We start from the raw sequence: 25,725 nt of genomic DNA, 5'->3' as shown, positions 1-25,725 counted from the left end.
CTTGTTTCCTGCTTAAGGCCATCCAGACATTCAGAGCAATGTCAGCATCAGTTTCAAGGACTGAAGTGACAATCGGGGTCATCACTGACCGCTTTTGGAGCCTTTGTTACCCGCGAGTCACCCCAGCAAGCATTTGACATCAGAGTTTCCAATGTGCACAATCATCCTCGAAGGTGGGTTAGGGTTAGGCTCAATATACTGGGAAAAAAATGAGATTAAGGGAAGAAAACAGTCTGCCCTGCGTGGCAGAGCGTGTAAGTGGCTGGGTCAGGATTTGGCCCTGTCTCTCTGCACAGCTGCTCACTTCAGGGAGGAAGAGCAGTGGGACTGTCAGGGAGGGGATGGGCAATCGGGGGAGGGGGTGCGAATCGCACTTTGATTTATGTACACCACAAACATTTGCTGCCCATTTTTATTCCGCACCCTGAGTTTCTTTGAAATTCTGGGAGCTTCAGGGAAAGTTAAAAATGACACTGGCTACCACCCTACTGGCATTTTCTCAGTACCCTCGAAGAGGTGGTTCTTAATTTTCTATGGGATTTCAGCAGTTACTTCCATTTTTCATGCAAACGTGTACTATCATAGATCTCCCTGATATGAGGAAGTGGTGATGCAACATGGGGGGTTAAGGGGGTAGGAGAAGAATCAATGAAACAAGATGGGATAAGTGACTCTTAATCTCACAAAACAAACTGAAGGTTGCTGGGAGGAGGGGGGTTGGGAGAAGGGGGTGGGGTTATGGACATTGGGGAGGGTATGTGCTTTGGTGAGTGCTGTGAAGTGTGTAAACCTGGCGATTCACAGACCTGTACCCCCGGGGGATAAAAATATATGTTTATAAAAAATAAAAAATAATTTTAAAAAGTGTACTAACCCACATTGCCCCCTAAATGAATTAAGGGATAACTGTGACTTAGGATACTTAACCAAGAATTAGCTAATTCCATAAACAGCAGTTTATACATCGGAAGCCAAGAGAAATCATTCAAAAGCTCTCTCACGTTTGTTTGTTCCGAGAAGTTACGACAGGCTCTTTCCACCTCTTATCTCTACTGCATCACACACAGGCACACAAAGAGATTTTAAAAATAAACAAAGTAAATCCATTTTGGAGCCTGAGACAGAAACTGCACATTTCCCATGGAACAAATGATATCTACACTTAAGGTTTAAGGAGGAATTTGGCCTTCTTGCGTATGAATTATTACCATCTATTTACTGGCTACAATGTGGTTTTTCTTCACCAAAAACTTTGACCTGAGGTATTTTTGTCTCAGTCACGATAGAGACAAGAAACGTTCAGGTCTCCAACAAAAGTGTTCTCTTCAATGTTCTTTTAGTTCTGCTGTTCTCTATTTCCTTTAAAAAAGTAATTTCTGATAAATTTTGACTATCTTTAAACTTTACTGCAAAGCCAAGCCAATAATGCTTTCTGCACTCTGACTGTAGAGAGCTGAATAATCGAGTCCATACTCAAAATAAAGCCAAGATTAACAAAAATTTCATCAACTTTTTTTTTTTTTTCTTTTTATGAGCCCAGTATCACTGTCAGGTAACAAAAGCCTTCTTATCTTTTTTTTTTTTCCCCCCCACTGGTTAGAAGGTCGTTACGCCCAGGAGAATGGCAGGAGGAAGACCAGGCCAGCTTACCTTCCAGCAGGTCTCTGGCCAGACCAGGTTCTGCCCCCGTGGACCGAACAAAGTCTGACAGGACTGCGTCCATATCAAGAGTCATAGGCTCATGTAGACGGGCTGCCCAACACTCAGCCGAGGTGGGGTCTGCAAGCAGGCTAGAAACCATCCATCTGCAAGAAAGGACAGAGAAGCCACAGGGCTGTAAGCAGGGATGTAGGAGGCAAAAGTGCCCTCAAGTGACCACACATGCAGAGAATGGAGAGCCGAAACCATTTCTGTCCATATTGGACAAACACCCCATTCTGCAGGGAAGACACTGAATAAAAATCAAACCCAAGTATCACCCCTCTGGGAGCTCCATGGGAGCCCAGGGGGCATTACCAGTTCCAGCACTTCTGACCTTACACTTTGTCCATTCCAATGACAGCAGACTGAAGACAGACTAGCAATTGCAGTACTAGACATTTGCCCAAAGGATATAAACATAGTGATTCGAAGGGGCATCTGCACCCCAAAGTGTATAGCAGAGATGTCCACAACAGTTAAACTGTGTAAAGAGCCCAAATGTCCCTTGACAGATGAATGGAGAAAGAAGATGTGGTGTAGAAATACAATGGAATATTACTCAGCCATCAAAAAGGATGCAATCTTACCATTTGCAATGATGTGGATGGAACTATTATGCTAAGTGAAATAAAGCAATCACACAAAGACAAACACCATGTGATTTCACTCATATGTGGAATTTAAGAAACAAGACAGATGAATATAGGGGATGGGAGGGAAAAATAACATAAGATGAAATCAGAGAGGGAGGTAAACCATGAGAGACTCTTAACTGTAGAAAACAAACTGAGGGTTTCTGGAGAGGTTGCGGGTGGGGGGCTGGGGTAACTGGGTGATGGGCATGAAGAAGGGCCTTTGATGCAATGAACAATGGGTGTTACATACAACTGATGAATCCCTGGTTCCTACCTCTGAAACTAATAATATAGAATATGTCAATTAAATTGAATTTAAATAAAAAAGATTTTAAAAGAAGACAGACTAGATTGTTTTTAAAAAATCAAACATCTTCGTACACATTGATTAATTTGAGGTTACTAGATTTCCAACATCCTTCCAAGTTAACGAAGTTAACAAAGCACACAACACTTCCACTTCCGGCGATTGCACTGCCGACTACATCCCAATTATGGCTTTATCTGTGAGCCAACCCACTCCCTCGGCTCTCAGCCCCCACTTGGCTCTCAAGAAAGAGTCCACACCATCCAGAGTCGACTGAAGTACCACACCTACGCTGTCTGTCCTCTCTCCAAGGATCGCCATAGTCACAGGCACAATCTAACAAAATTCAAAAAGATGCAAGATTTCCCAGGTAGAACAAGTCCCGGTTAGAAAGATACAAGAGGCATCCTGCAGCTTGACCACAGAACGCACCTGCCAATTTTGCTGGAGGAAAGCAGCCCACACCTGGCCTGGGAGGCTCATACCTGGGAACCAGTGCCGGGTCACTAGTGGATACTTGGTCAGGGCTGACAACATGGAAATGCCTCCCTAGATCTGCATACGCAAGGTCTGGGCAAACGATGGCCCATGGGTCAAGTGGGAGCTACCATCTGTGTTTGCACATAAAGTGGTAGTGGAAAATAGTCACATCGACTCATTCACATGTTGTCTCTGGTTGCTTTGGCACACGGCTAAGGTGAGCAGTTAAAACAGAGACCACAGGCCCACCGAAGTAAAAACATGAATGAGCTGGACCATTACGGGAGGTTTGCTGAGCCCACTGCAGATTTTATCCGGATCTGAAAGCTCACGGAAAATGTTATACCTGTATAAAGTAAGCATCTCATTAAGCATGTAATTAATTTTACTTGCTGTGGGCTTAAGTCCCATGCTACTGATGAATGCCCCCGTTCCTTCTTCCCAGGTAACCACTCGGATGCTCTGCTTGGGGGACAGGTTCTCTGACAGGTGCTCCTACTTCAGAGTCAGGCTCGCTGGCCTACTCTGACCCGCCACTCTGACGAGCTGGGACATGCGGTCTCACCTCTCAGAGCCCCTCTCTGCATTTGTAAGCCTGGCGGAAAGAAGTCTGTCTAAGGTTCCAGACCATGGGGATGGGGGATCAGGCAGGGAGGTGTGCGACCTCAGAGCTGTTCACTGTTTTTTACGCCATCTTGCACGTGGCTCTTCCTTGGGTGGAATTTTTGGTTGGTGTTGCTAGAAAGTAAGAAAATTATTGGACCTGATGTATATGGTACCAATTAGGAGATTGTCTTCTTCCTTCTCCCCGCGGACCGGAGCCTTGCCTGGGAGGGTTCTTCTCTTGTCACTCTTCCACCTGGGGGACAAATCAGAGAATAAGAGCACGTTATTCTTATTTGCAGGCAGAAGCTGAAGGCTTGAAGGCTCTGCTTCTTGTCACATGAGGCTGCATTTGAGGCCAACTGTTTGTGGTGTGCCACTGCTCTCCTGAGCCCTACGGGCACCTGCGTATTGGCCCACCGTCAGCATGGGCCCACCCCCATATCTGTAGGGGTGGTTTCTGCATGGGAGGGGGGTCCCCAGTGTTCCTTATTTTAGCAAGTATCTATATTTCAATGTTCACAATACAGAGCGATTTAATTTATTTTGTATTTATTTTTTAAAAATATTTATTTTAGAGAGAGAAAGAGACAGAGAGCAAGAGCACGGGGGCGAGAGACAGAGAGAGAAGGACAGGGAATCTTGAGCAGACTCCTAGCTGAGCACGGAGCCCGATGTGAGGCTTGATCTCACCACCCTGAGATCATCACCGAGATCAAGAGTCAGACACTGAACAGTCTGAGCCACCCAGCTGCACCTACAGAGCTGTTTTTGTTTTTTGTTTTTTTGTTTTTAAAGATTTTATTTATCTACTTGACAGATAGAGAGCACAAGTAGGCAGAGAGGCAGGCAGAGAGAGAGAGGAAGGGAAGCAGGCTCCCTGCTGAGCAGAGAGCCCGATGCAGGGCTGATTCCCAGGACCCTGGGATCACGACCTAAGCTGAAGGCAGAGGCTTCAATCCATTAAGCCACCCAGGAGCCCCTACAGAACTGTTTAAAACCTTACTACAATTACCATATGAATACATTAAATCTTGCTTTTTTTTTGTTGTGAAAACATACACATAATACAAAATTTACCATTTTAACCTTTTTGAAGTCTACACGTCAGTGGCATTGACATTTACGTTGTGTGCAAATGTCCCCATCATTATTTCCAGAACTATTTCATCTTCCCCAACCAAAGCTCTGTCCCCATTAAACATTCACGTTCATTTTTGTCCCCAACCCCAGAACCTGGCCACCACCATCAACTTTGTTTCTGAATCTGGCCATTCTAGGTGTGTTGTATAAGCAAATCATATGGTGTTGTTCTTTCGTGGCTGGTTTGTTCTGCTCAAGCATAATGACTTCAAGGTTCATCTGTGTTGTAACAGGTATCAGAATTTCCTTCCTTTTTAAGGCTTGACTTGGGCCTTGTGTGCTGTTGTAACATAATACCATAGACCGGGCAGCTTAAACCACAGACAATGATTTCTCACCATCTGCAGGCTGAGAAGTCCGAGACCAGGGTGTGGGCAGAACTGGTGTCTGGTAAGGGCCCACTCTTGGCTTGTAGCTTGCCGCCTGGTTGCTTGTCCTCAACATGACTGAGAGACTAGAGCTCTCTTTCTCCTTCTCATAAGGACACTGATCCCATCATGGGGGCTCTATCCACATGATCTCATCTAGACACAATTACCTCCTGAAGACCCCAGCTCTGACTATACCACTTTGAGGGGTAGGGCCTCAACATATGAATTCTGGGGGGACCCCCGGATGCAGTCCACAACAAGGCTGAGAAATATCCATGGCATGGAAGTACCACATTCTGTTTATCCATTCATCTGTAGCTGGGTGTCTGTGTTGTTTCCACGTTTTGGTATTGGGAGTAGCTCAGTCTAAATCACTTTTCCACTTATAGAGGTCACCAAGCTGTGACCATGTCAAGCTTTCACCAGCATTAAAGTCCAGGATTGTGTCCACACCTCCTCCTCTGTACCTTGGCCTCCATGCAGAGATCAAAGAATGGGTTTAAAATACAATTTTTGGGGATCACATTCAAATATAAACATTTGCATGGCAAGAAGTTACTCTGCCTATCCCCTCAAAGACTTCTTTTTTTAACCCAATACCTCCACCACCTCCAAGGCCTCATGGTCATGCAGTGTGGTGACAGGGAGATGGGTCATGGGACTACGGGCTCCTGGCCACTTTGACCACACTTACCCCACTTTCCCTACCACCTCTTCAAGCGTACCACTGGGCTGCTCAGCCTTCATGAACCAAGGCACGCACATGGCATGGTACTATTGATGTGAGGTTCCAGGGGGGCCTTGTCCTGGCTCCGCCATCTGGCTTATGCCTGTTCATCTTGGTCCTTGGACAGAACTCCTCTGAGGGTCTCACCCTGGGAACAGTGGTGTGTCAAGCTGTTTTTGCTGTGACTTTGCCTTCAGAGAAGCAGTACATCTGGGTCCTGGAATTAATCTCTTGGTGCCAAAGTGACCCCATCACTAGCGCCTGGATGGCCTCACCTCAGGCCCATGCTCAGTTCCCTCCCTGCACAATACAGTGCTTTGACTAGGTGAGTAAGGACCCTTTGTGTTATAACATCCCAGGGTTTGGATGTCTCAAAAAAGAAAGAGGAGCAGAGGTTTCCATTTGCTATGTGACAAGTGATGACAAATGACACTGAGAAATCCCTTCTCTGTTACTTCTACCTGCGTGTGTGTCTGCCACTTTCGGTTCGCAAGCAGCCCTTTGACCCAGACTAACTGGGGGTGGCATGTCTCCCTGATTTATGCGGCGGGTAAGGGGCACACTGGAGGAGAGCATTGTTCCCTGAGCACTTGAGAGATGGCTTTTAACAGGGTACGTGAGGTATGGTCAGTGGCCTGTTATCTTCCTGGGGCCACCTGTGTGGCTTGAGGGAGGGCTGCAGCCTTGGTGCTGGTCACAGACCACCAGGACAGTGGTGACTGTCTGAGCATGAGAGGAGTCACTACACGATCCCAAATAGCAAATCCTTGGCAAGGCATTTTCCTGAAAACCATTTCACCGAACATCCTCTGTAGTGAATAGGTATTCTCACTACTCCTCTTCACTTGTGAGGTTACAGAGGTCTGGTGAAGGGGAGAGCTCTCTGGGGGGCACTGCTGGGATAGCCCGGGTCTCCCCATGTTGTCCTCTACCTCTAGCTTCAAGAGTGGTCCATGACCTTCTCCACCTTCCCTTCAGGCAGCAAGGCGGGGCTGACCATGAGCTTGAGAATACAGAACCCCTTCCCATGCCCATCTTGGTGTCCCACAGCAGTCTGGGCTGGCCTGCCCCTCTTCCAGCCCCTGGCTCTCTCACTCCCAGGCGCTGGACTCCCTGAGGTCACCCTCCGGGGAGAGTTTCCTACACACTCCCAAGTGTGTTCTCTTGGCTGGCTCTCACTGAGAATGTTCCTCCTGTAGCTTCCATCAGAGTTCTGCCTTCCTGGAACAAGGCTGTGTGCCTCACCCCTGTCCAACCCCTAGCCATACTCTGTCCCATCGGTGTCCCCTTAATTCCTGTGACAGTGTAAGCTGTCATGCTGCCTACCCACAGACTAGAAGAGACAAAAGCTATTGCTATCAGTCTTCCTAAACTGCAGATCTCTGTGGCTCTCTGCCTCTGCGTCTCTGTACTGGGTTGTGGTGTGAGCACAAGCACCTGTGCACAGGTACACACACCAGAATGCATGTCATAGGTGGGGGGCTGGTGGAAGGGCTCATCCCCTTGGGGAATCACATGAGGCAATTCTGACGGGCGCTGTTCTATGCCACACTTTGGGCAATACTGCCAAAACTGAAATATTGCCAGAATACACTATCCATACATTTTGTTACACATTGGAGTTTTGTTCTCTATGAAATAAGAAGGTTAATGTCAAGTTTACAAGCTCCTATAGGCTAAAATAACCAAATGAAGCAAAGAACCATCCACCTTCCTAGAAAGTACTCCATGCATTTATATAAAATACTTAGTTTTGTTAAGTTAGTTTAATTAAGTATGGGCAGGAATATATGACTTTGTTCCCTCCCCACCAAGAGGTTGAGCAGGGAAGAACCCTCCTTAGCTTGGCCACATCCTAAGTGCTGACCTTGACTGGGCTGATGGCCGATCTCTCTCAGGCAAGGCAAGGTTTATGGGCGATTAAGTGAATTACATGTCTGTGAAAGTGTTCTGTAAACATTTATGGGCTGTACAGATATTTAAGTTCATCCTCTTGTTACCGGGGGGGTCAGAGCCAGCGCCTCTAAAACAGTGATTTTCGAAGCGTGTTTCTCAGGCCAGCAGCAGCTTCCTCTGGGAACTTGCTAGCAATGCCCATTCCCAGGCCCCGCCCCAGACCTGCTGAATCAGAGTCTCTATGGGGAGGCCCTGCCAACCGGTTTTACATGTCCTTCGGGGGTTCTGCTGTGGGCTGAGGTCCCAGAGCTACTGCTCTCAGAGATGTGATTTTAGCTTGCTAATGGGCATTTTGGAAAGAGGTAAAAATAATGATATAGCATCAGAACGAACATGGTGGCCTTTTTTTCCCCTTTATAATTGCCTTCTCCGCTTTTGTTGACTTCTGCCTCCCCATTTCCCTAAAAAAAAAAAAAAAAAAATTCATTCCCTTCCTTCTTCAGCTGAAACACAGAATTGGCCAGATTTTCAGAACTCAGGTCTTGTTTCAACAAACTTCTTGTTCCACCTCCCCCCCACCCTCCGCTGACGCCCCTCCAGGACAGTTCTGGCTGCTGGTCCAGGAAGGGATGCCCAGCTCCTGCTGAGGCTCTGCCTTCCCTCCCAGTCTTGCTCACAGTCTCCATTCCCCAGTTGGAGTTGTCCTTTCTGGCCACACTAATCCTGTTGCACAGGTTCCAGGAGGGTCCCTGCCTCCTCACACTTAAGGCTACTGCTCTCAGACCTCAGCTCGAGGCCTGCCTCCAGTGCCCTGGCTTGGAATCACGGGGTGTTCATCCTGTATGGGTGTTCGTGACTTCAATACCACCTTCTTTCCAGTATCCAAGGTGGCTGCATTCGTCTATCATTCAAGCAATGAGCATCACTGGGCTGTCCCTCTGTTTAGTTGCTATTCTCATGAGTGTGTAAGACTCAAATGCTGGGCGCCATGAGCTCCTTGGGCTTCCCCAGGAGCTTTCCAGCAAGCAGAGAGAGAGATGCAGAAACAGGTGCAGGCCTTAGAGACTGCCAGATTTGGGCCATTATCGGGTGGAGGAATTGGTCTAACCAGAGAGAACATAATTTTAGGGAAGAGATGCAGTGGGATAAGACTAAAATTGCATCGGGATCCATTTCTCGTTAACTTTCTTTCAGCTGAGCCTAAATAAAGCGCATCTCTATTTTATTTGTCTGCAGATGCTATAACCAGAAACTGGAAGGTGGCAAGACGGGATGGATGGGTCTAGACTGGGAGATGGAGGCAGAAGCTGGCGGTCTGACCTCAGGAGACAGACAGAGGAAGATCGTGGGAAGAATGACTGCCTGAGGGTTATTCTCCACCTCCAGAGTCACATACAAGCTTGTCAATGCCTTGTATATCATTGTATGTTATGTCCGTTTATCCCAAAGGAGGGTCTGCTGTCTGAGCGCTTGAATCCAATTTCCTTCTCCTTTCTGTTCTCCAGGCTTCACAGTACCTGGCACCCAGCAGGATCAGGACAAGGTGACAAGGGTGAGGCCCCTGTCAGGTGCAAAACTAAAGGGGCGACAAAAATCTCAGAAATCAAGATGAATAATGGTTTGGTACCACATGAAAAAAAAAAGTTGGTGGAAAAATATTCTTTATTTTGTTTAAGATTTTATTTATTTATTTGACACAGAGAGACACAGCTAGAGAGGGAACACAAGCAGGGGGAGTGGGAGGGGGGCAGCAGGCTTCCTGCTGTGCAGGGAGCCCAACGTGGGGCTCGATCCCAGGACCCTGGGATCAAGACCTAAGCCGAAGGCAGACACTTAACGACTGAGCCACCCAGGCGCCCTTCCCAAAATATTCTTGATGAACAAAATATCAGCATTTTAAATGAAGGTAGGATCAGTATGACTAACTCTTCTTTTGCCTCAGGCTCCAAATGGTGGGCAATCATGGGCACACGTCCCAAGTTTGCTACCTGATGGCTAGTATCTCTGAGAAGTTTCCTTCAAACATAACCACAGTACCACTATCACACTCCAAATTAACAATGCTTCCTGAATGTCATCACTATCTAGACAGTGTTCAAATTTCCAATGATCTCAAATGCTACACATATACTTATTTTTAATTGTTCAGTTTGTTTGAACCAGGATTCAAATAAGGTCCATGCATCATCGTAACGGGTTGATAAGTCTTTTTTTAATTTATAGGTTTTTGCCTCCATCTTCTTTTTCCTTAAGTTTGTTAAAAAAGCTTGATCAAGTCTATTAAAAACAGTTTATATATAGCTTTGTCTCTTTTCCTTACTGCTTCTGGATTTTGAGTCTTAATTTAAATTTTTTTCTCATTGCCAGATTATAGAGAATTCACTCATTTTCTTCCACGAATTGAAGGGTTTTATTTTTTATATTTAAAATTCTGATGCAGTTGGAATTGGTCCTAGTGCATCAAGTGAAGAATAGATCCAATTTTATCATTTTCTCTATGTCTATCCGACAATTCCAGCACCACTTATGGAAAAGGCCATCCACCAGTGAGTAAGCCCCACTGATTTCCGATGCTTCCCTTATTATACACCACGTTTGCATACACGATTAGGTCTATTTCTGATTTTTCTGTTAGATATATGCCTAGGTATTCATAAAAGGTATCTTTTTTCCTATTATGTGTGTTAACTGGTTATCATATTAACAAACAAAGTTATTGATTTGTGGGTGTTAACTCAGTATTCTGCTATTTCTCTAAATTCCTAAATTTTATAGAAATTTTCCCACAGTTTTACCAGATATACAAGCATATCAAATGCAAGTAGAGATTGTGTTACCATCTTAATTTTCAACTCTCAAGCCTCATTTTCTCTTGCCTGGTTGAGTTGACTAATTCAGTATAATAATAAATATTAGTAGAAGCAGTGGAATCTTTGTTTTGCTCCTAAATTTAGGGGAAATAATTTTGGTATTTCCACATAGACTAAGATGATAAGTGCTGGTTTTTGAACTACATACATATGCTCACATACCCATATATATGTTTAGAAAGTATCCATATACCTGAATGAGTGGTCTTAATGATGAATGGATGTTGACTTTCACATGACTTTTTTGTTAAGATCTATTAATATGATAAATTCTATTAATGGACTTAAATATTGAACCATACTTATATTTCTGGAATAAAACTTCTTTAATCATTCATTGGTATTTCTTTTTTATGTGGCTTTTTTTAGTTTGCTAATTTTTATTTAAAAGTCCTACACTGATGGGGCACCTGGGTAGCTCAGTCAGTTAAATGTCTGACTCTTGATTTTGGCTCAGGTCATGATCTCAGGGTCATGACATCGACCCCCATGTTGGGCTCCCAACACATGTTGGACAAGAAGCCTACTTAAATTCTCTCCCTCTCTCTGCCCCTCCCCCACATTTGTGCTCTCTCTTTCTCAAAAAATAAAATAAAATAAAATTCCTACATAGATATTAATATATTAGCTTGACACATGGTTTTTATTTTTACGTGCAATCTTTGTCAAATTTTACAGTTAGCGTTATATATAAAACAAAATTAGAAGTTTATTTTCCTTCTCAACTCTTTTGCCAAAAGCTAAGTAGCACTGAGGTCATTTGATTTTTGAAGGCTTAGCCAATGTTCCCTGTGAATCAATATGTTCTTGAGGCTTCTTTTGGGGTAAACTCCTTTACAACTTTCTCTATTGTTTTCCTATGGAAATAACTCTGTTTAGACTTTCTACCTCAGTAGGATTCAATTTTGTTAGATTCTATTTTTCTACAGTTCTATCCATTTTATCTTGGATTTCAAACTTATTTGAACAGAGTTGGACAAGGAAAGCCATGCTCCCCATGGGTTTAAATCCTATCTGAGAAAAGTAACTACAACTTGCTGGGTGCCCTCGATGACAAATGTACTAAATGTTATATGGGTGAGTTAACTACAATATAGACAATAACTCCATAAGCCATAAGCGTTTTCTCCTTTTACTGAAAACCAGAGAGCCCAGTGGCACACTTATGATTCCCACACAGATCCACTTTGATCCACACGTCACCATTTACCTTCCCATTACAACGGTACAGGGGACCTCAAATGTTGCCAATCAAAATATCTGGTACTTTTGAAATACACTATGTGCACAGATGCATGATCAGAAGGGACACATTTCCTTAGGTGACACTCAATTATACCTGTTAATGATTTTCTCACAGTATGGAAAGATGGAAGAAAAGTCTCTCTTAAAATGTTTATTTTGGGGAATAGTAGCAAGTATAGGATCTACTGAGGTTTCTCTCTTGTATGCATTGAAATAATACGGGGTGCCCGGGTAGTGTAGTCGGCCAAATGATGGACTCTTGGTTTCAGCCCGGGTCATGATCTGTGTCCTGGGATCGAGCCCCGCATCAGGCTCTGTGCTTAGTGTGGAGACTGCTTAAGATTCTCCTCTCCCTGCCCCGTCCCCACCTCTCTCTCTAAAATAAACAAAAAATCTTTGAAATAATAATCCGTGAACTATCTAATTCTTCACGGTTCTTAATATGAAAGCAGGTGTACAACTGCCATTATGCTCAAGCTCATGTTCCCCATTACAGACTATTCTTTCCATGACACTTCTACCTTGAACTCATATTAAAGACTAAGAAATTCTTAAAGAATGCACAAGGAATCATAATCACTAATATTGACTGTAGTATATGAACATGGAAGTTCAATTTTAAGGCCCTGAAACAGACAGTGGTTGTGACTTGTAGAGAACAGCTACATCCTTGCCACTGTGTCATGTGCCTCCACCCCAGGATGATCACATTCCAAGGGAAGTTGGATGTCAGAGGCATTATCTCATCCTTGCAAATCTGCAGCAAAGCTTCCCTGCACAAGTCCAAGCCTCCAGCACTGGAATTCTTACAAGACTGCTTTGCTTTGAAGGATTTGTGTTTTTATTCTCCAGGTCCACAAATCTAGCTGTCACACTAGAAGAAAATATGAGTCTGAACCAGACCAATGTGCCATCAACAAGGGCTTAAAAAGATCTGAACAATTCACTAGTCATAATCAGGTTTATATTTCTACTATTTATTTCACCATTTTATTTAGCTCTTTTTCTGGGAAAAAAGAAAACACGTTTCATATCAAGTTAAAAGAGCCTAGTCTAAAGGGTCAGACCCTCCCCTGCACCTCTCTCTTTGTCATGACAGGAGGGGAACACTCTGAATATTGCATCTAGGCCCTGGGTTGCTACCTCTGCCTGTTTGCCTCCTTTTTTCTCTCCTGGAGGGCAGAGTTCATCTTTTATTAGTCTTCATATTTAGATGTCTTATACCAGATGATAAATAAATCTACTGAGTGAATGAATAAAATGAAACTTAAAATTATTAAAATCCAAGTTCTGGGTGCCTGGGTGGCTCAGTGGGTTAAGCCGCTGCCTTTGGCTCAGGTCATGATCTCAGGGTCCTGGGATCGAGTCCCGCATCGGGCTCTCTGCTCAGCAGGTAGCCTGCTTCCTTCTCTCTCTCTCTGCCTGCCTCTCTGCCTACTTGTGATCTCTGTCTGTCAAATAAATAAATAAAATCTTAAAAAAAAAAATCCAAGTTCCTATTGCATTTTGATGGGTGGACATGAAAATAATTGTAATTCAACTCAGATTGGGATAAATATTATATTATTGTTTGTGTGGAAAACCATTAGAATACTAGAGAGGAACAGATCTTTCTGACCAACAAAATGAAAAAGACCAAAGGGAAGATGAGTTTTTTAGAAGGATTTAGGAAGACTGAAAAGACAGTTCAAGTGGGATGAGCACCATGGACAGAGACCAAGAAGCATGAACACATCCACATGTCCAGGGGCCAGTGGTACAAAGAGCAGGGGAGACAGTGGGCACAGAGACTAGAGGTGAAGGTTAGATTCAGATCCTGTGGGCTAACAGGATAAATAGCTAGACTGTAACATGAGGCCACTGGGAGTTTCTAGAGAGAAAATTACATGAGCTTTGGGAAAACAAAGACACAAAAATTTGGTAACAGAGTGAAAAATGGATCAAGGCACATAAAGAAATGAAAAGTTGCTCACTCATTTTCCTAGATGTTGCCCACCCTATACCCTATACCCATTCCTCTACTGCTTTATCAGGTAGCAGTAGATTTTCTGAGAAGACTGAATTCCAAACAGCAGGGGATGAATCAAAATGGGCCAAAGCCAGTCACTGCTAATCTTTCCCCCCTGACCTGGGATTCATCAGTCTCAATGCAGCTATAATAAATGATTATGTGATGGAAATGGAATGTCCATGTGATGGAAATGGAAGTCAACTGCACTGATAGAAAGGGATAGGCTCAACCCAACAACAGTCTTTTCTTACTTTGCCTTTCCTAAGCAAGGAAATAATATCTACAAGTATACCCATCATCTTGGGACTCTGAGGAAGAAAGTCAGAGGACAAGACCCAACATGCAAAGATGATAGAAAGCTTATCCTTCATGGCATCAGTGAATATTTCTACCAGACCTAGACTACCCCTCTGGGCTTCTGATTATTTTTCTCATATAAACACTTATTTGTTCAAGCCAAGTAAATCAAGTACGTGTTTACTTGTAGCTAAACATATTCCTAGTTGTTCCATGAAGGTAGAATAGCTCAAAAGTCAGAATTAGAAATGAAGTAACAGAAAAAAATCATAGGCTATTGTCATTTATTAACATATATGTAAAATTTAAAAGTAAAGATTAGGAAATGAATCCAAACTATAGAAAAAGACATTAAAAAAAGACAAAGAAAGGGACCTAGAGCTGCAGCATTCAGATGGAAAGAGAATAGTCCTTGGGAATTTCAGGAGCTGCCACAGCCATCCCTGGGAGGCCTCAGTCCTGAGCCACACAAGAGAGGTAAATTCCCCACTTAACTAAACCCCCTATTATTTCTTCTCCCTTTTACTAACAGCCAAACATAATTCTAATGCTAATATGTTAATATTAACAAATTCTAGGAGATAAATCAAATGATTAACTCAAAAGATGCTGAAATGCCCACATTCATTCATTATGTCAACTCAAAACAAACCAGGGGTTATTAAAGGATTATTGATCCTGGAGAGTGACAATGCTCAGAGGGTAACACAGGTTATTCTGAGTATACTCCCCTGTCACATGACAAACAACTAAGAACTGTTCAGGAAAACACAACACTGAGAGAATCCTGGGGGAGCGAGGCTAAAGCAGCCCCCCTGCAGCGCAGAGAGCAAGACAGATTACCTCAGAAGGGGAAGTAGCAGGGCTACACATTAACCACATTGCCTCTCCCCCACAGAAGTCTCCCTTTATCCTCTGCTTCCTCCAGAGAGAAAAAAGAACCCAGGCGGGACACCCAACTGCCCCCAGCAATTGGGGTAACTTGGCTGGAGTTCTTATTCTGATATGGCACCATGGGAATTACAGGGGACTCTGACGATGACAGAGAAGGAGGGGCTTGCAATGATTAACAAATAAAGCCAAACAGCAGAGAAAGACATAAAAAGACAAGACCATCCAGGCAGACTGAGTCCATACCTGCAGTGTCCCAAGCACAAATCCCAACCAGTGGTTTTGTTCATCTGCATAACTAAGAGTGTGTGTGTGTGTGTGTGTGTGTGTGTGTGCAGGAAACACACTGACCAGGGAACTCAGCTGGGTGTAGATCTGCCTGATTGGTTCCTCAAAGGAGGAATTGTGCCAGCCCTACAGTTTGGCCTGCCTACACCCAGGCAAGCAGCCAAATCATAGCCCCAACTCTGGGGAGTTGTGGAGACCATCTTCCAGGCCTATCTGACCACAGGGGCTGGAGATGATTCCTGGAAAGTGGTCACGAAGGTACAAACTTCCAGCTATAAGGTAAATAAGTCCTAGGGATGTAATGTACAGAGAGAGGACTATAGTGAACCCTGCTGCATGATACACAGGAAAGATGTTCAGAGAGTAAATCTTAAGAGTTCTCATCACAAGAAAACGTTTTCCCTTTATTGCATCTATAGGAGAAGATGGAAGTTAGCTGAACCTACTGTGGCAATCATGTCACAATATATATAAATCACACCATCATGCTGTGTGCCTTGAACTGATACCGTGATGTGTGCCAATTACTTCTCAGTAAAACTGGAAAAGAATTGATCCCCAACCTATAAGAATTATCCTACCTAATAATGAAAAGTTTAGAAGCATGACTAAATATTAGAATAGATATAAACATTTAAAATGGCTGGAACAAGATGGACATACAAAAATCAATACCTTTTCTACATATCAACATTAGCCACCTAAGCACTGAAAGAAAATTAGAAGGTCACTTTTATTAGCCAACACCAAAAAGAAATTCCTATAAGTAACTAGGGATAACACAACAAAATGACATAAACTTCTTTTGTTTTTATTTTTGTTTGTAGCATACAAATTTTATTGAAGAAAAATAAATGGGTAGGAAGGCTATACTTTTAAGACGCCAAATCTCGTATTTATAATAAATTCCGTACAATCCCAACAGAAGTTTTATGAAAGTTAACAACTTAAAAAAATATTTTATTTATTTATTTGACAGAGAAAGAGATCACAAGTAGGCAGAGAGGCAGGCAGAGAGAGAAGGAAGCAGGCTCCCCGCTGAGCAGAAAGCCCAATGGAGGGCTCGATCCCAGGACCCTGGGATCACAACACGAGCCGACGGCAGAGGCTTTAACCCACTGAGGCATCCAGGCACCCTGAAAGTTAACAACTTCTAAAATTTAGAAGACTAAATAAGTAACAAGTTTGAAGACAATTTTGAGAAAGACCAAAATGGATGCAGAAGTTTGCCCTACCTCATATCAAACATAAAAGCACTGGGATTAGAGTGCAGTGACCCAGGGGCAGACAGACTCACATAGACCAATGGAGGAGGGCAAGCAATGCAGAGACACGTCCCTATGTGTGCATGTGTGTGTGAGCATGAGAGAGAGAATGAGGAGGAGGAGAAGGAGACAGGGAGAAAGGGAGGGAAAGGAAAAGAGGGAGACAGGAAGAGAACTTGATATATGAAGGTGGCAGCCAATCTTGATTTTCGATCCAATACCCATTCTCCTTATTCACAGCTACTTGCTTTTGTTCCTGGCTGCAACCTACTCAGCCCCATCTAATAAGTCACGATTGGTCTAAGCCAATCAAGGCAATTCTGATTTCTGCTTCACCAACTTTTCTTGCAGCTGAAAGTGTCCTGATAATTTCTTCCCTCTCCTCCCAATTTCTTCCCTCTCTACAAGCCCCAAAATTTCAAAAAAGAAATCTGCTAGGCCACTTGAGTGAATATTTTGCTTTTCTAACAAAAAGGGGCATGCAGAGAATTCCCTATTCTCACCTTGAAAGGGGTGCAAAGGGGAAGCGGTGCCAGTCTGTGATCATGAGGGAAATGTAAAGAGAACTTGAGGGATGCCTGGTTGGTTCAGTCAGTGGAGCACGAGACTGTAGACCTCGGGGCTGCGAATTCGAGTCTCATGTTGGGTGTACAGATTACTTAAAACTAGAATCTTAAAAAAAAGGAAAAAAAAGGTGCTGCCCTGACATCACCAAGCAGTCACCCCAAGGCTAGCACTGACTCCAGACTCTCTGTTGAGTGAAGGAAGACATAACTTTCAGGGAAGCCCCTGCTAGTTAACTTGCCCATCATATGAGGCTGACAGCGTAGCTATCTGACAGAATGATAAACGGGGGGAATTCCTCACATTTCCAGAAATCTGGGGGAGAGGACAATACTATAAAATAAGTAGGCAGTACATTTGGAAACTGCACCCTCCCTTTACCAACAGATTCCACATGAGTTAAATACATACAGATAAGAAATAAAATGATAAATGCATGAGAGAAAAATGGACGTGAATATGCTTATGATCTTGAGGTAGGGAAGAGCACTGGAGGACCTGCTTGAGGCTGACCACATCCCATTCCTCTTCCTCAGATTACACTTCCTGGTCCTCACACAGGTGTGTGTGGCCATGTGACTAAGTTCTGGTCAATGCAATTTGACATGGAAGTCACGTGGGCCATTTCTAGGACTGATCTCAACCCCTCTCCCCAACTGGATCTTCCACTTCTCTCTTATCTCTCATTTGCAACCTCCCTAGAGAGGATTCCTTGGAGAGTCTGAGACCCTGGCAGGTGATGAATTTCCTGCATGGGAGTGTGAATCTGGGCTCTCCATGCTACACATATTTAGCTCATGTGGCGAGAAATAAGGCTGTATTATTTCAATGCACTGGGATTTGGGGCAATGTTTGATGTAGCATTTAGCCTGCTCTGACTAATACAGGAAGGCTTCCTAAGGCAAAAAAGCCCATAAAGAAAAAATTGTTAAAACTAGTAATAGCTAAAACAGAATCAATAAACAAACTTCTGAACTGACGAAAAATACCATAAGAATGTCAATGTTATAGAGCAGAACAGGAGATTTTGAAAAAATGTATAATGAATAGGGGGTTTGCATTTAGAATAGATGATGAACATTCCCAAGCGATTAAAGACACATGGAACAATAAAAAAGCAGCAAATTACATGAATGTGCAACTTAAAGGAAACCCAAATGACCAATCAGCATGTGAAAAGATAATCAGCCTTAGTTAATAAGGGAAGTATAAATAAAAGTATAAGATATCCACGAGCCATGCCTACCCACACTTTACCTCTAAAAGTCCCTTTCCCATAAGACTCCTTTTGAGGGGAGAGGGGCTGGGGGTTAGGTGTTCCTGGTGGTAGGTATTAAGGAGGGCAGGTATTGCATGGAGCATTGGGTATAGGGCATAAAAAAATGAATCTTGGAACACTGAAAAAATAAAATTAAATTAAAAAAAACCCAAAATCTTTAAAAAAATGTGCTTTCAGAAATAAATAAAAAAATAAAAATAAGTAAATAAAAATGTGCTTACAAAAAAAAAAAGACTCCGTTACCCATAAGGCTGCCTAAAAAATTAAGTTTGAAAACATGACTCCTAATGAGATGAGTTGGGCACTTGTTTATATTACTATGGGGGGGATATATGGGGTTAGCAATGAGGTCAATTGAGGACATTTTTTTTCTCAGTGTCTAAATTTTTTTTTAATGTGCATACCCTCTAACTCTACAATTCTGCCTCCCATTATATTCCTTAAAGTCTACCTTGCTCATGTACATCAAGAAACGTATAAGGATGTTCCTTACAGCACGGCTAGAAGTATAAGAAAACAAACAAACAATTGTTTGTCTGTAGGAAGTTGGCTGAATCAAGTATGACACATCTAGAAAGTGACCTATCATATGGTTGTTAAAATGGAAATTTCTGTAAGACACATGAGAATATCCATGTATTATAGTGTGATTTACAACTGCTAACGGGAGAAAAATTCTCATGTAGACAAATGTCTGAAGGAGGCACACCTGATGACTGTAACGGCCTTTCAGCAGTGTGGGGCTGTGGGAGGGAGTGGAGTGGGGTTTTCACTTTGACTTTCTGGTCTTCTAAGCTCTTTGCCCTTGTGCTCATGTAATATACTGTATTTTAAACATCATGTTCCACTGAAGTTATTGAACAAGATAAGCAAGATATGACAAGGGACTGTGCTAAAGTATATATGTATAAAGTTTGAGAAGAAAAGGAGATGGTGTGTAGGAAATAAACCTTGGAGAAAGGTAGAGAGAGTTTTGAATTTTGCCTCTGTCATTCTCTGCAAGTATGGTATTTGGGAAGTCACTAAACCTCTTCGAATCTCCTTCCTCATCTGTACATGGGGAAGATGCCACGTCTTTCTCAGAATTTTATGAGGCTTAACAAAACTTGGGACATCTGGATGTCTCAGTTATTAAGCATTTGCCTTCAGCTGAGGTCATGATCCTAGGGTCCTGGGAAGTGTGGGAAGCCTGCTTCTGCCTCTTGGACTTCCGCGGCTTGTGTTCCCTCTGTCGCTGTGTCTCTCTGTACCAAATAAATAAATAAAATCTTTTTTAAAAAGGCTTGACAAAAACTTAAAGAAAAATCTATTCATCTGTCTATCCAACCATCCATCCAACCATCTAACCATCCATCCATCCATCCACCCCTCTAACTATCATCTGTCTTTGCCCTGTCATAGTGATAGACACAGAGCAGAGCCACAATGAGTACTTAGTTTATCTTCACCCCTTTTTCTTTTCCCATTATTCCTTTATTTCTCCATTTCTTTAAAAAAAAAAAACAATTATTTGGAGGGGAGGAAAGGGGCAGAGGGAGAGAGAGAATCTCAATCCCCACCCCACCCTAAGTACAGAACCTGACTTAGGGCTTGATCTCACGACCCTAAGATCATGACCTGAGCTGAAACCAAGAGCTGGATGCTCAACTGATTGAGCTACCTAGGCACCTTTATTTTCCCATTTGTCTAATCAACGGCTGTTAACGGAGCCCTTGCTCTATATTAGGTGCCAAAGATACAACCCCAAATCAGATATGGTCTCTGCCTTTGAAGAATATTGAGTTTAGTGGCCTAAAAATATATAAGAAGCAGTTACATCACACATCTGCTATTAGAGAGACAACATGGCAGAAACTCATGGGCAAGGAAGTTGCTCTACACTGGAGAGCAGGAGAGAAAGAGAATGACTCTGAGGAAGTGATCTCTCATCAGAAAACCACAGTAGGCCTAGGGATTGCTAGGTTAAGAGGAAGAGGGCGGGTCTTTGTGTGGGTGTTGGGTGGGGGCAGTGTGGTTAGACTCAAAAAGATAGAACAGAGTGTGTACAACCTTGGAGGACAACAGAGCAAGGACTTATTTCAGAAAAAAACTCTCTAAGTTTACAAAAATTCATACAAAAGAAACCAAAGATAACCTAAATAAATGGCAAGATGTAATGTTTGCATGGATTGTAAGATATAGTATGGTTAAGATGTCAATCATTCTTGGGCACCTGGGTGGTTCAGTGGGTTAAAGCCTCTGCCTTTGGCTCGGGTCATGATCCCAGGGTTCTGGGATCGAGCCCTCTGCTCCTCCGGGAGCCTGATTCCTCCTCTCTCTCTGCCTGCCTCTCTGCCTACTTGTGATTTCTGTCTGCCAAATAAATAAATAAAATCTTTAAAAAAAAAGATGTCAATCATTCTCATATTGATCTATGTATTGATCCCTATCTATAATCCTAATCAACTTTCCAGCAGGATTCTTTGTAGACACAGGCAAGCTCTTTCTAAAATTTAAATGGAAAGATAAACGACCTATAATGGCCAAAACAATTTTGAAAAAGAAGACAATGTTTGAGGATCCACACCACCTAATTTAAAATGCATTATAAACCTACACTGATGAAGATAGTAGGCATTGGACAAAGGTTAAACACATAGATCAATGGAATGGAAAATAGAGAACAGCTTTTTCACAAGGGTGTACAAATAATCCAGTGCAAAAAATACCAACTTTTCAACAAGCGGTGCTGAAAAAACGGACATCAATATGCCAAAAAAAAAAAAAAAAGAAAAGAAAAGAAAAGAAAAGAAAAGAAAGGAAAAAGAAGGAAAGGAAGAACAAAGAAACTCAATCTACATATCACATAATACAAAAAATTAATTATAAATGGGTCATAGGCCACATATGCATGTGTTTTTAAGGGTCTTATGTGTATAGCACATGCTTGTACGTGTGCATGTATATGTGTCCATGTATGTGTTCATGTGTTCAGGAGTGTGTGTGTGTGTGTCTGTGTGTGCAAGGGGTAAGGTGGGGAAAGCTGTCTAAGAGACCTTTGGATAGAAGTACCAGTTGGCCGCACACTTACACTTGGAAGTTTTCAGTGTACATATGGTAAGTGAAACAAAGGCAGCAGATGCCATAGTTTTTTCTATCAAAATTATTTAAATTTAACAAGTACAGGGCAATTTCATCTTTTGGAGTTTCATTTTATCGTATTTTACTTATTTTATTTTAGGCCCATATTATTTGAATACCCATACATGTTAGTGACTGGTATAATTCAGTGTGTTTTATCTAAACATCTGTCTTTCTGAATAGGATAGGCCAGTTTATCTAGACAAATAAACAAACCAAAGAAAAAAGAAAACATATCCCTACAGATGACATTATCCTAGATGACTCTGAAAACTTAAAGAAGATAGCACTGAGATAAATGGATTTTTAAGAATGTGTCCAGCTTTCTCTATAATTAATTATCAGGCAATCTGGTGACCCAAAGTGTTAATCTACTAATTGTTCTTCTTGAGTTACCCGGGTTTTAAATTTTAGTCGCGAGAAACACCTGCCTTAAGATACAAATCCGCACCAGTATGCAAATAAAACTAGGACAACGTACTTCTAATCCCTGGTTCTCATTGGTTCATCTCCGAAACAAGGATAACAGATCCTATTTTATGCAGTTGTGGTGGTGGTTATGTAACACTGTGCTGGGCTCATAGGGAGCACCAAAAAAGCTTAGGTATGATTATGATTCTTACTATCTATTTACTTCTTTGCCAGTGTGTTCTCAAACTAATAATTTTGGAAACCTAATAAAACCCTCTGGAGTACCACTCTTTCAAAAATTTGCTTTTGGCAATTTATGTATCATATTAAAAGAACTTACCGTTATGAAAAAAAGTGGTTTCTATACTGAAACAGATGAATATGAAGTTCAAATTTACAGGATCAGCTGTTCAAGTCAAGAAAGAAAATGCCTTTTAAAGCAGAAAATATATATGTCTCCACTCCCCTGAGGAAACAACGCTGAAACCAACTGCACTCAAACACTAAACATTGGCTTAAGACTGCATGAGAAGCATTGCCGCTCTGGAGGAAACAGTCACAGCAAGTCTGAAGCAATTGATTTTCAATAAAAAAAAAAAATTTATTATTATCCAATAATTAACAACTGATAAATATGAAAAGGTTCTGTAGTTCTATAAAATTAGAGGCTAGCTTGCAGAAATTGATAACTTATGATTTTTATTGCCCTCAGTTAAATGTTAACTCCAGATAAGGTGTTCCCCCCCGCCGCCCCTATGGAGACTCAGCTTAACTTAGCATCTGATTTATTTCTTTTCCAAATGACTTTATAAATTCTAGTTACTCAAATACACTTGGAGCCAGACCATTTATCTTTTTGCTGGTTCCCTTATCAATGAGTAAAATTAAGTTTTGGTACATGCTAACAAATGATTTCGTGAGAGAATTGGGCTTTCCATGCTCTAAGAATGCCCAGAAAGCACAGAAGGAACTTAGCAAAGCACTGGAAAATGAACCCTATAGAAACTGCTCCCCTGGCATTATCTTAACTGGCCAAACCACATGCACATGTTCATGGTGGCACAATGTCCATGTGGATAGCAGGCCTCTCTGGTTACAGAAGATTCAAGAACTTCCCCGGGCATGGAAGCCCCTTAAGAATTGATATTCATTCTGTCTCACTGGGGACTGTGCCTCTTTTACATGGCTCAGCACCTGGGCTTTGAGGAGGAAGCCCTGAAGCAGAGTCCTGGTTACCAGGGTTTCCTGACTGGTGATGCCAACAATGTGACACTGAGGTGCACACACCACCATGGGTCTACAGAAAAAGCCACATCCGAAAATGCTACCTGTGAAGGTGCAGCTAACATGGAGAAGTATGTTGACTCCAGGAAAGAAAGACCTAGAATATGACATACTATATACTCTAAAGTATCAAAAACAAAATGCTCTCTCTGAACTCCTCTGGGAGACTCAGTCCACACAGATCCTGGGAAAACCATAAAGAGACAAAGGACACAATTGCATTCTAGAAGATTCTATGGCTTGAAAGGAAGCTGTAGGGGTGGGGGTGGTTCGGGTCACACGGAAGGGACACAGAGGTAAGGACAGTAATGACAGGGGATCTGACCTTGGCAGGGAGACTGGATTTAGATCTGAGTGAGCAGGAAAGCCCGTGGCTCTCAGCCTGAAGCTGGGCACCCCTGGGCACATTAAGTTTCTTCAAGGGGTGACAAGTGTGGAACACTTTCAAACAATTAAATTCTGAATTCTCAAGTCCTTGTATAATCTATCCTAAAAATCCTCTGTGGGTAAAATGACTGCCCTGCATGGTCTTCTTTCCCACACCCTACATCTCTCTGGAGTGGAAACATCCAGATACCACACAAAGGGACAGCCAGTGAGTCCTTACACCAGGTCTCCCCAGGAACCTCTCTGTCATCCATCTCATCAAGAGCCTCTCCTCTGATATATTTTATTTTGTATTTAATTATACTGTTCTGATAATCTGTGTACTAATCAATACTATAAATAGTATCAATAACAAGCCCCATGAAATATTTTAACATACGTATGTATATCTATATATAGGTCTGTGTAACAAACATACACGAACAAATATGCAAAAAACAGGTGACAGAATCATCAGTGAATGCCTTTCATTTTTTTAGTGAATGTCTTTCTGGAAGAAAATTATGATAAAGTTGTGGAGCAGGTGGAATTACTATTCCTATTTCTACATGAATTCAAGGAGGAAACAAAATGGTATATCAACTTTCAAAGTGAAGAAAGAATAATATATTATGTATTTTGAATGGGTGGTCTTTATATTTGACTGGGTATCTTGTCATTTTTTTTAAAAGATTTATTTATTTTTAAAGATTTTATTTATTTATTTGAGAGAGAGGAGACAGAGAGAGAGTGACAGCATGAGTAGGGAGAAGGAACAGGGGGAGAAGCAAACCCAACATGGGGCTCCATCCCTGGACCCTGAGATCATGACCTGAGCTGAGGGCAGATGCTTAAATGACTGAGCCACCCAGGTGCCCTGACTGTGTATATTTTTAAAAAATGATAGATCTGAATGAAAAGTGCAGCATAGGTAATACAGTCAATAATAATTATAGTAACAGTATATGGTGAGAGACGGTAATTACACTTATCATGGTGAGCACTGTATAATATATAGAATTGCTGAATCATTATGTTGTACATTTGAAACTAATATATGTCACCTATACTTCAATAAAAAAGTGACATATCAGTGCGTCTAGGTCATTCAGTTGGTTAAGTGTCTGCCTTTGGCTCAAGTGTTGATCCCAGAGTTCTGGGATCGAGCCTCACGTTGGACTCCCTACTCAGCAGAGAGCCTGCTTTTCCCTCTCCCTCTGCCACTCCCCCTGCTTGTGCTTGCTTGTTCTCTCTCTCTCTCAAATAAATAAATAAAATTTTATTTAAAAAGTGACATACCTGTGTTGTTTTAAATGTCTTTACTTACAATACACTAGAAATTACATCTTTGTCCCTATTTAAATTTATGATGCACACTGTTAGATGGGCACTCAGGTGTGCACCCACAAGCACAGGACTAGCTGAGGGACTCAGCCTGGGTCACAGGCAGACCTATCTGGGAATGTCAGAAGAAAGGCTCATAAGCAGAGGCAGCTAGCTCCCACAGTCTAGGACCTGGGGAACAGTCTGGTTTGATGGAAAGGCCAGGGGAGGGTCTGAGGGCCAAGGAACAACAGCACAGGAGGAAGTTCAGGTGGGACTGGTGTTAAGCAGCCCTGTCACCCAGCTGGGAGGTAAGATACAGCTGGTGGCACAGGGCCAGGGGCTCCAAGTCCAGTCCAACGCCTCAAGTGCTTTTGGTGGGCACAGTGAGCTTTAATTCTGGGCACACAAGAAAACCATGAAAAACAGACCAAAAATAATCAAGTAAACCTTTCAGGGCTTGACCCAGGGGGTTCAACTCTGCTCACCACAAAGTGACCTCCAGAACAGCACTCTGCTATTTCACAACACCGTTGTTCCTAGTAACTGAGTCAAAGTGTGTGGGAGGACAGGGGACAGGGACCTGAAAGTCACTCCTCACTATGAGCCATGCACTGGCCTAGGCCCTCATGCTTACAACCATGAGTT

General features: G+C 42.5%; 1 protein-coding gene across 1 annotated transcript in view; it reads right to left on the bottom strand.

The window, feature by feature from the left end:
* OTUD7A (OTU deubiquitinase 7A) overlaps positions 1–25,725 on the bottom strand; it is a 363,957-nt gene that overhangs the window by 155,803 nt on the left and 182,429 nt on the right. The window contains exons 3-4 of the mRNA XM_082736328.1: positions 3,887–3,982; positions 1,651–1,805 (exon numbers count right to left, since the gene is read on the bottom strand). Coding sequence (XP_082592454.1) covers positions 1,651–1,801 — 151 coding nt within the window. The 5' untranslated portion in view covers positions 1,802–1,805; positions 3,887–3,982. The remainder of the gene's footprint in view (positions 1–1,650; positions 1,806–3,886; positions 3,983–25,725) is intronic.

The sequence above is a fragment of the Mustela nivalis genome (assembly GCF_964662115.1).
Source record: "Mustela nivalis genome assembly, chromosome: 6".
Classification (NCBI taxonomy): domain Eukaryota; kingdom Metazoa; phylum Chordata; class Mammalia; order Carnivora; family Mustelidae; genus Mustela; species Mustela nivalis.
Note: the sequence above shows the minus strand (reverse complement) of the source record. Positions and strands in the feature narration are given on the sequence as shown.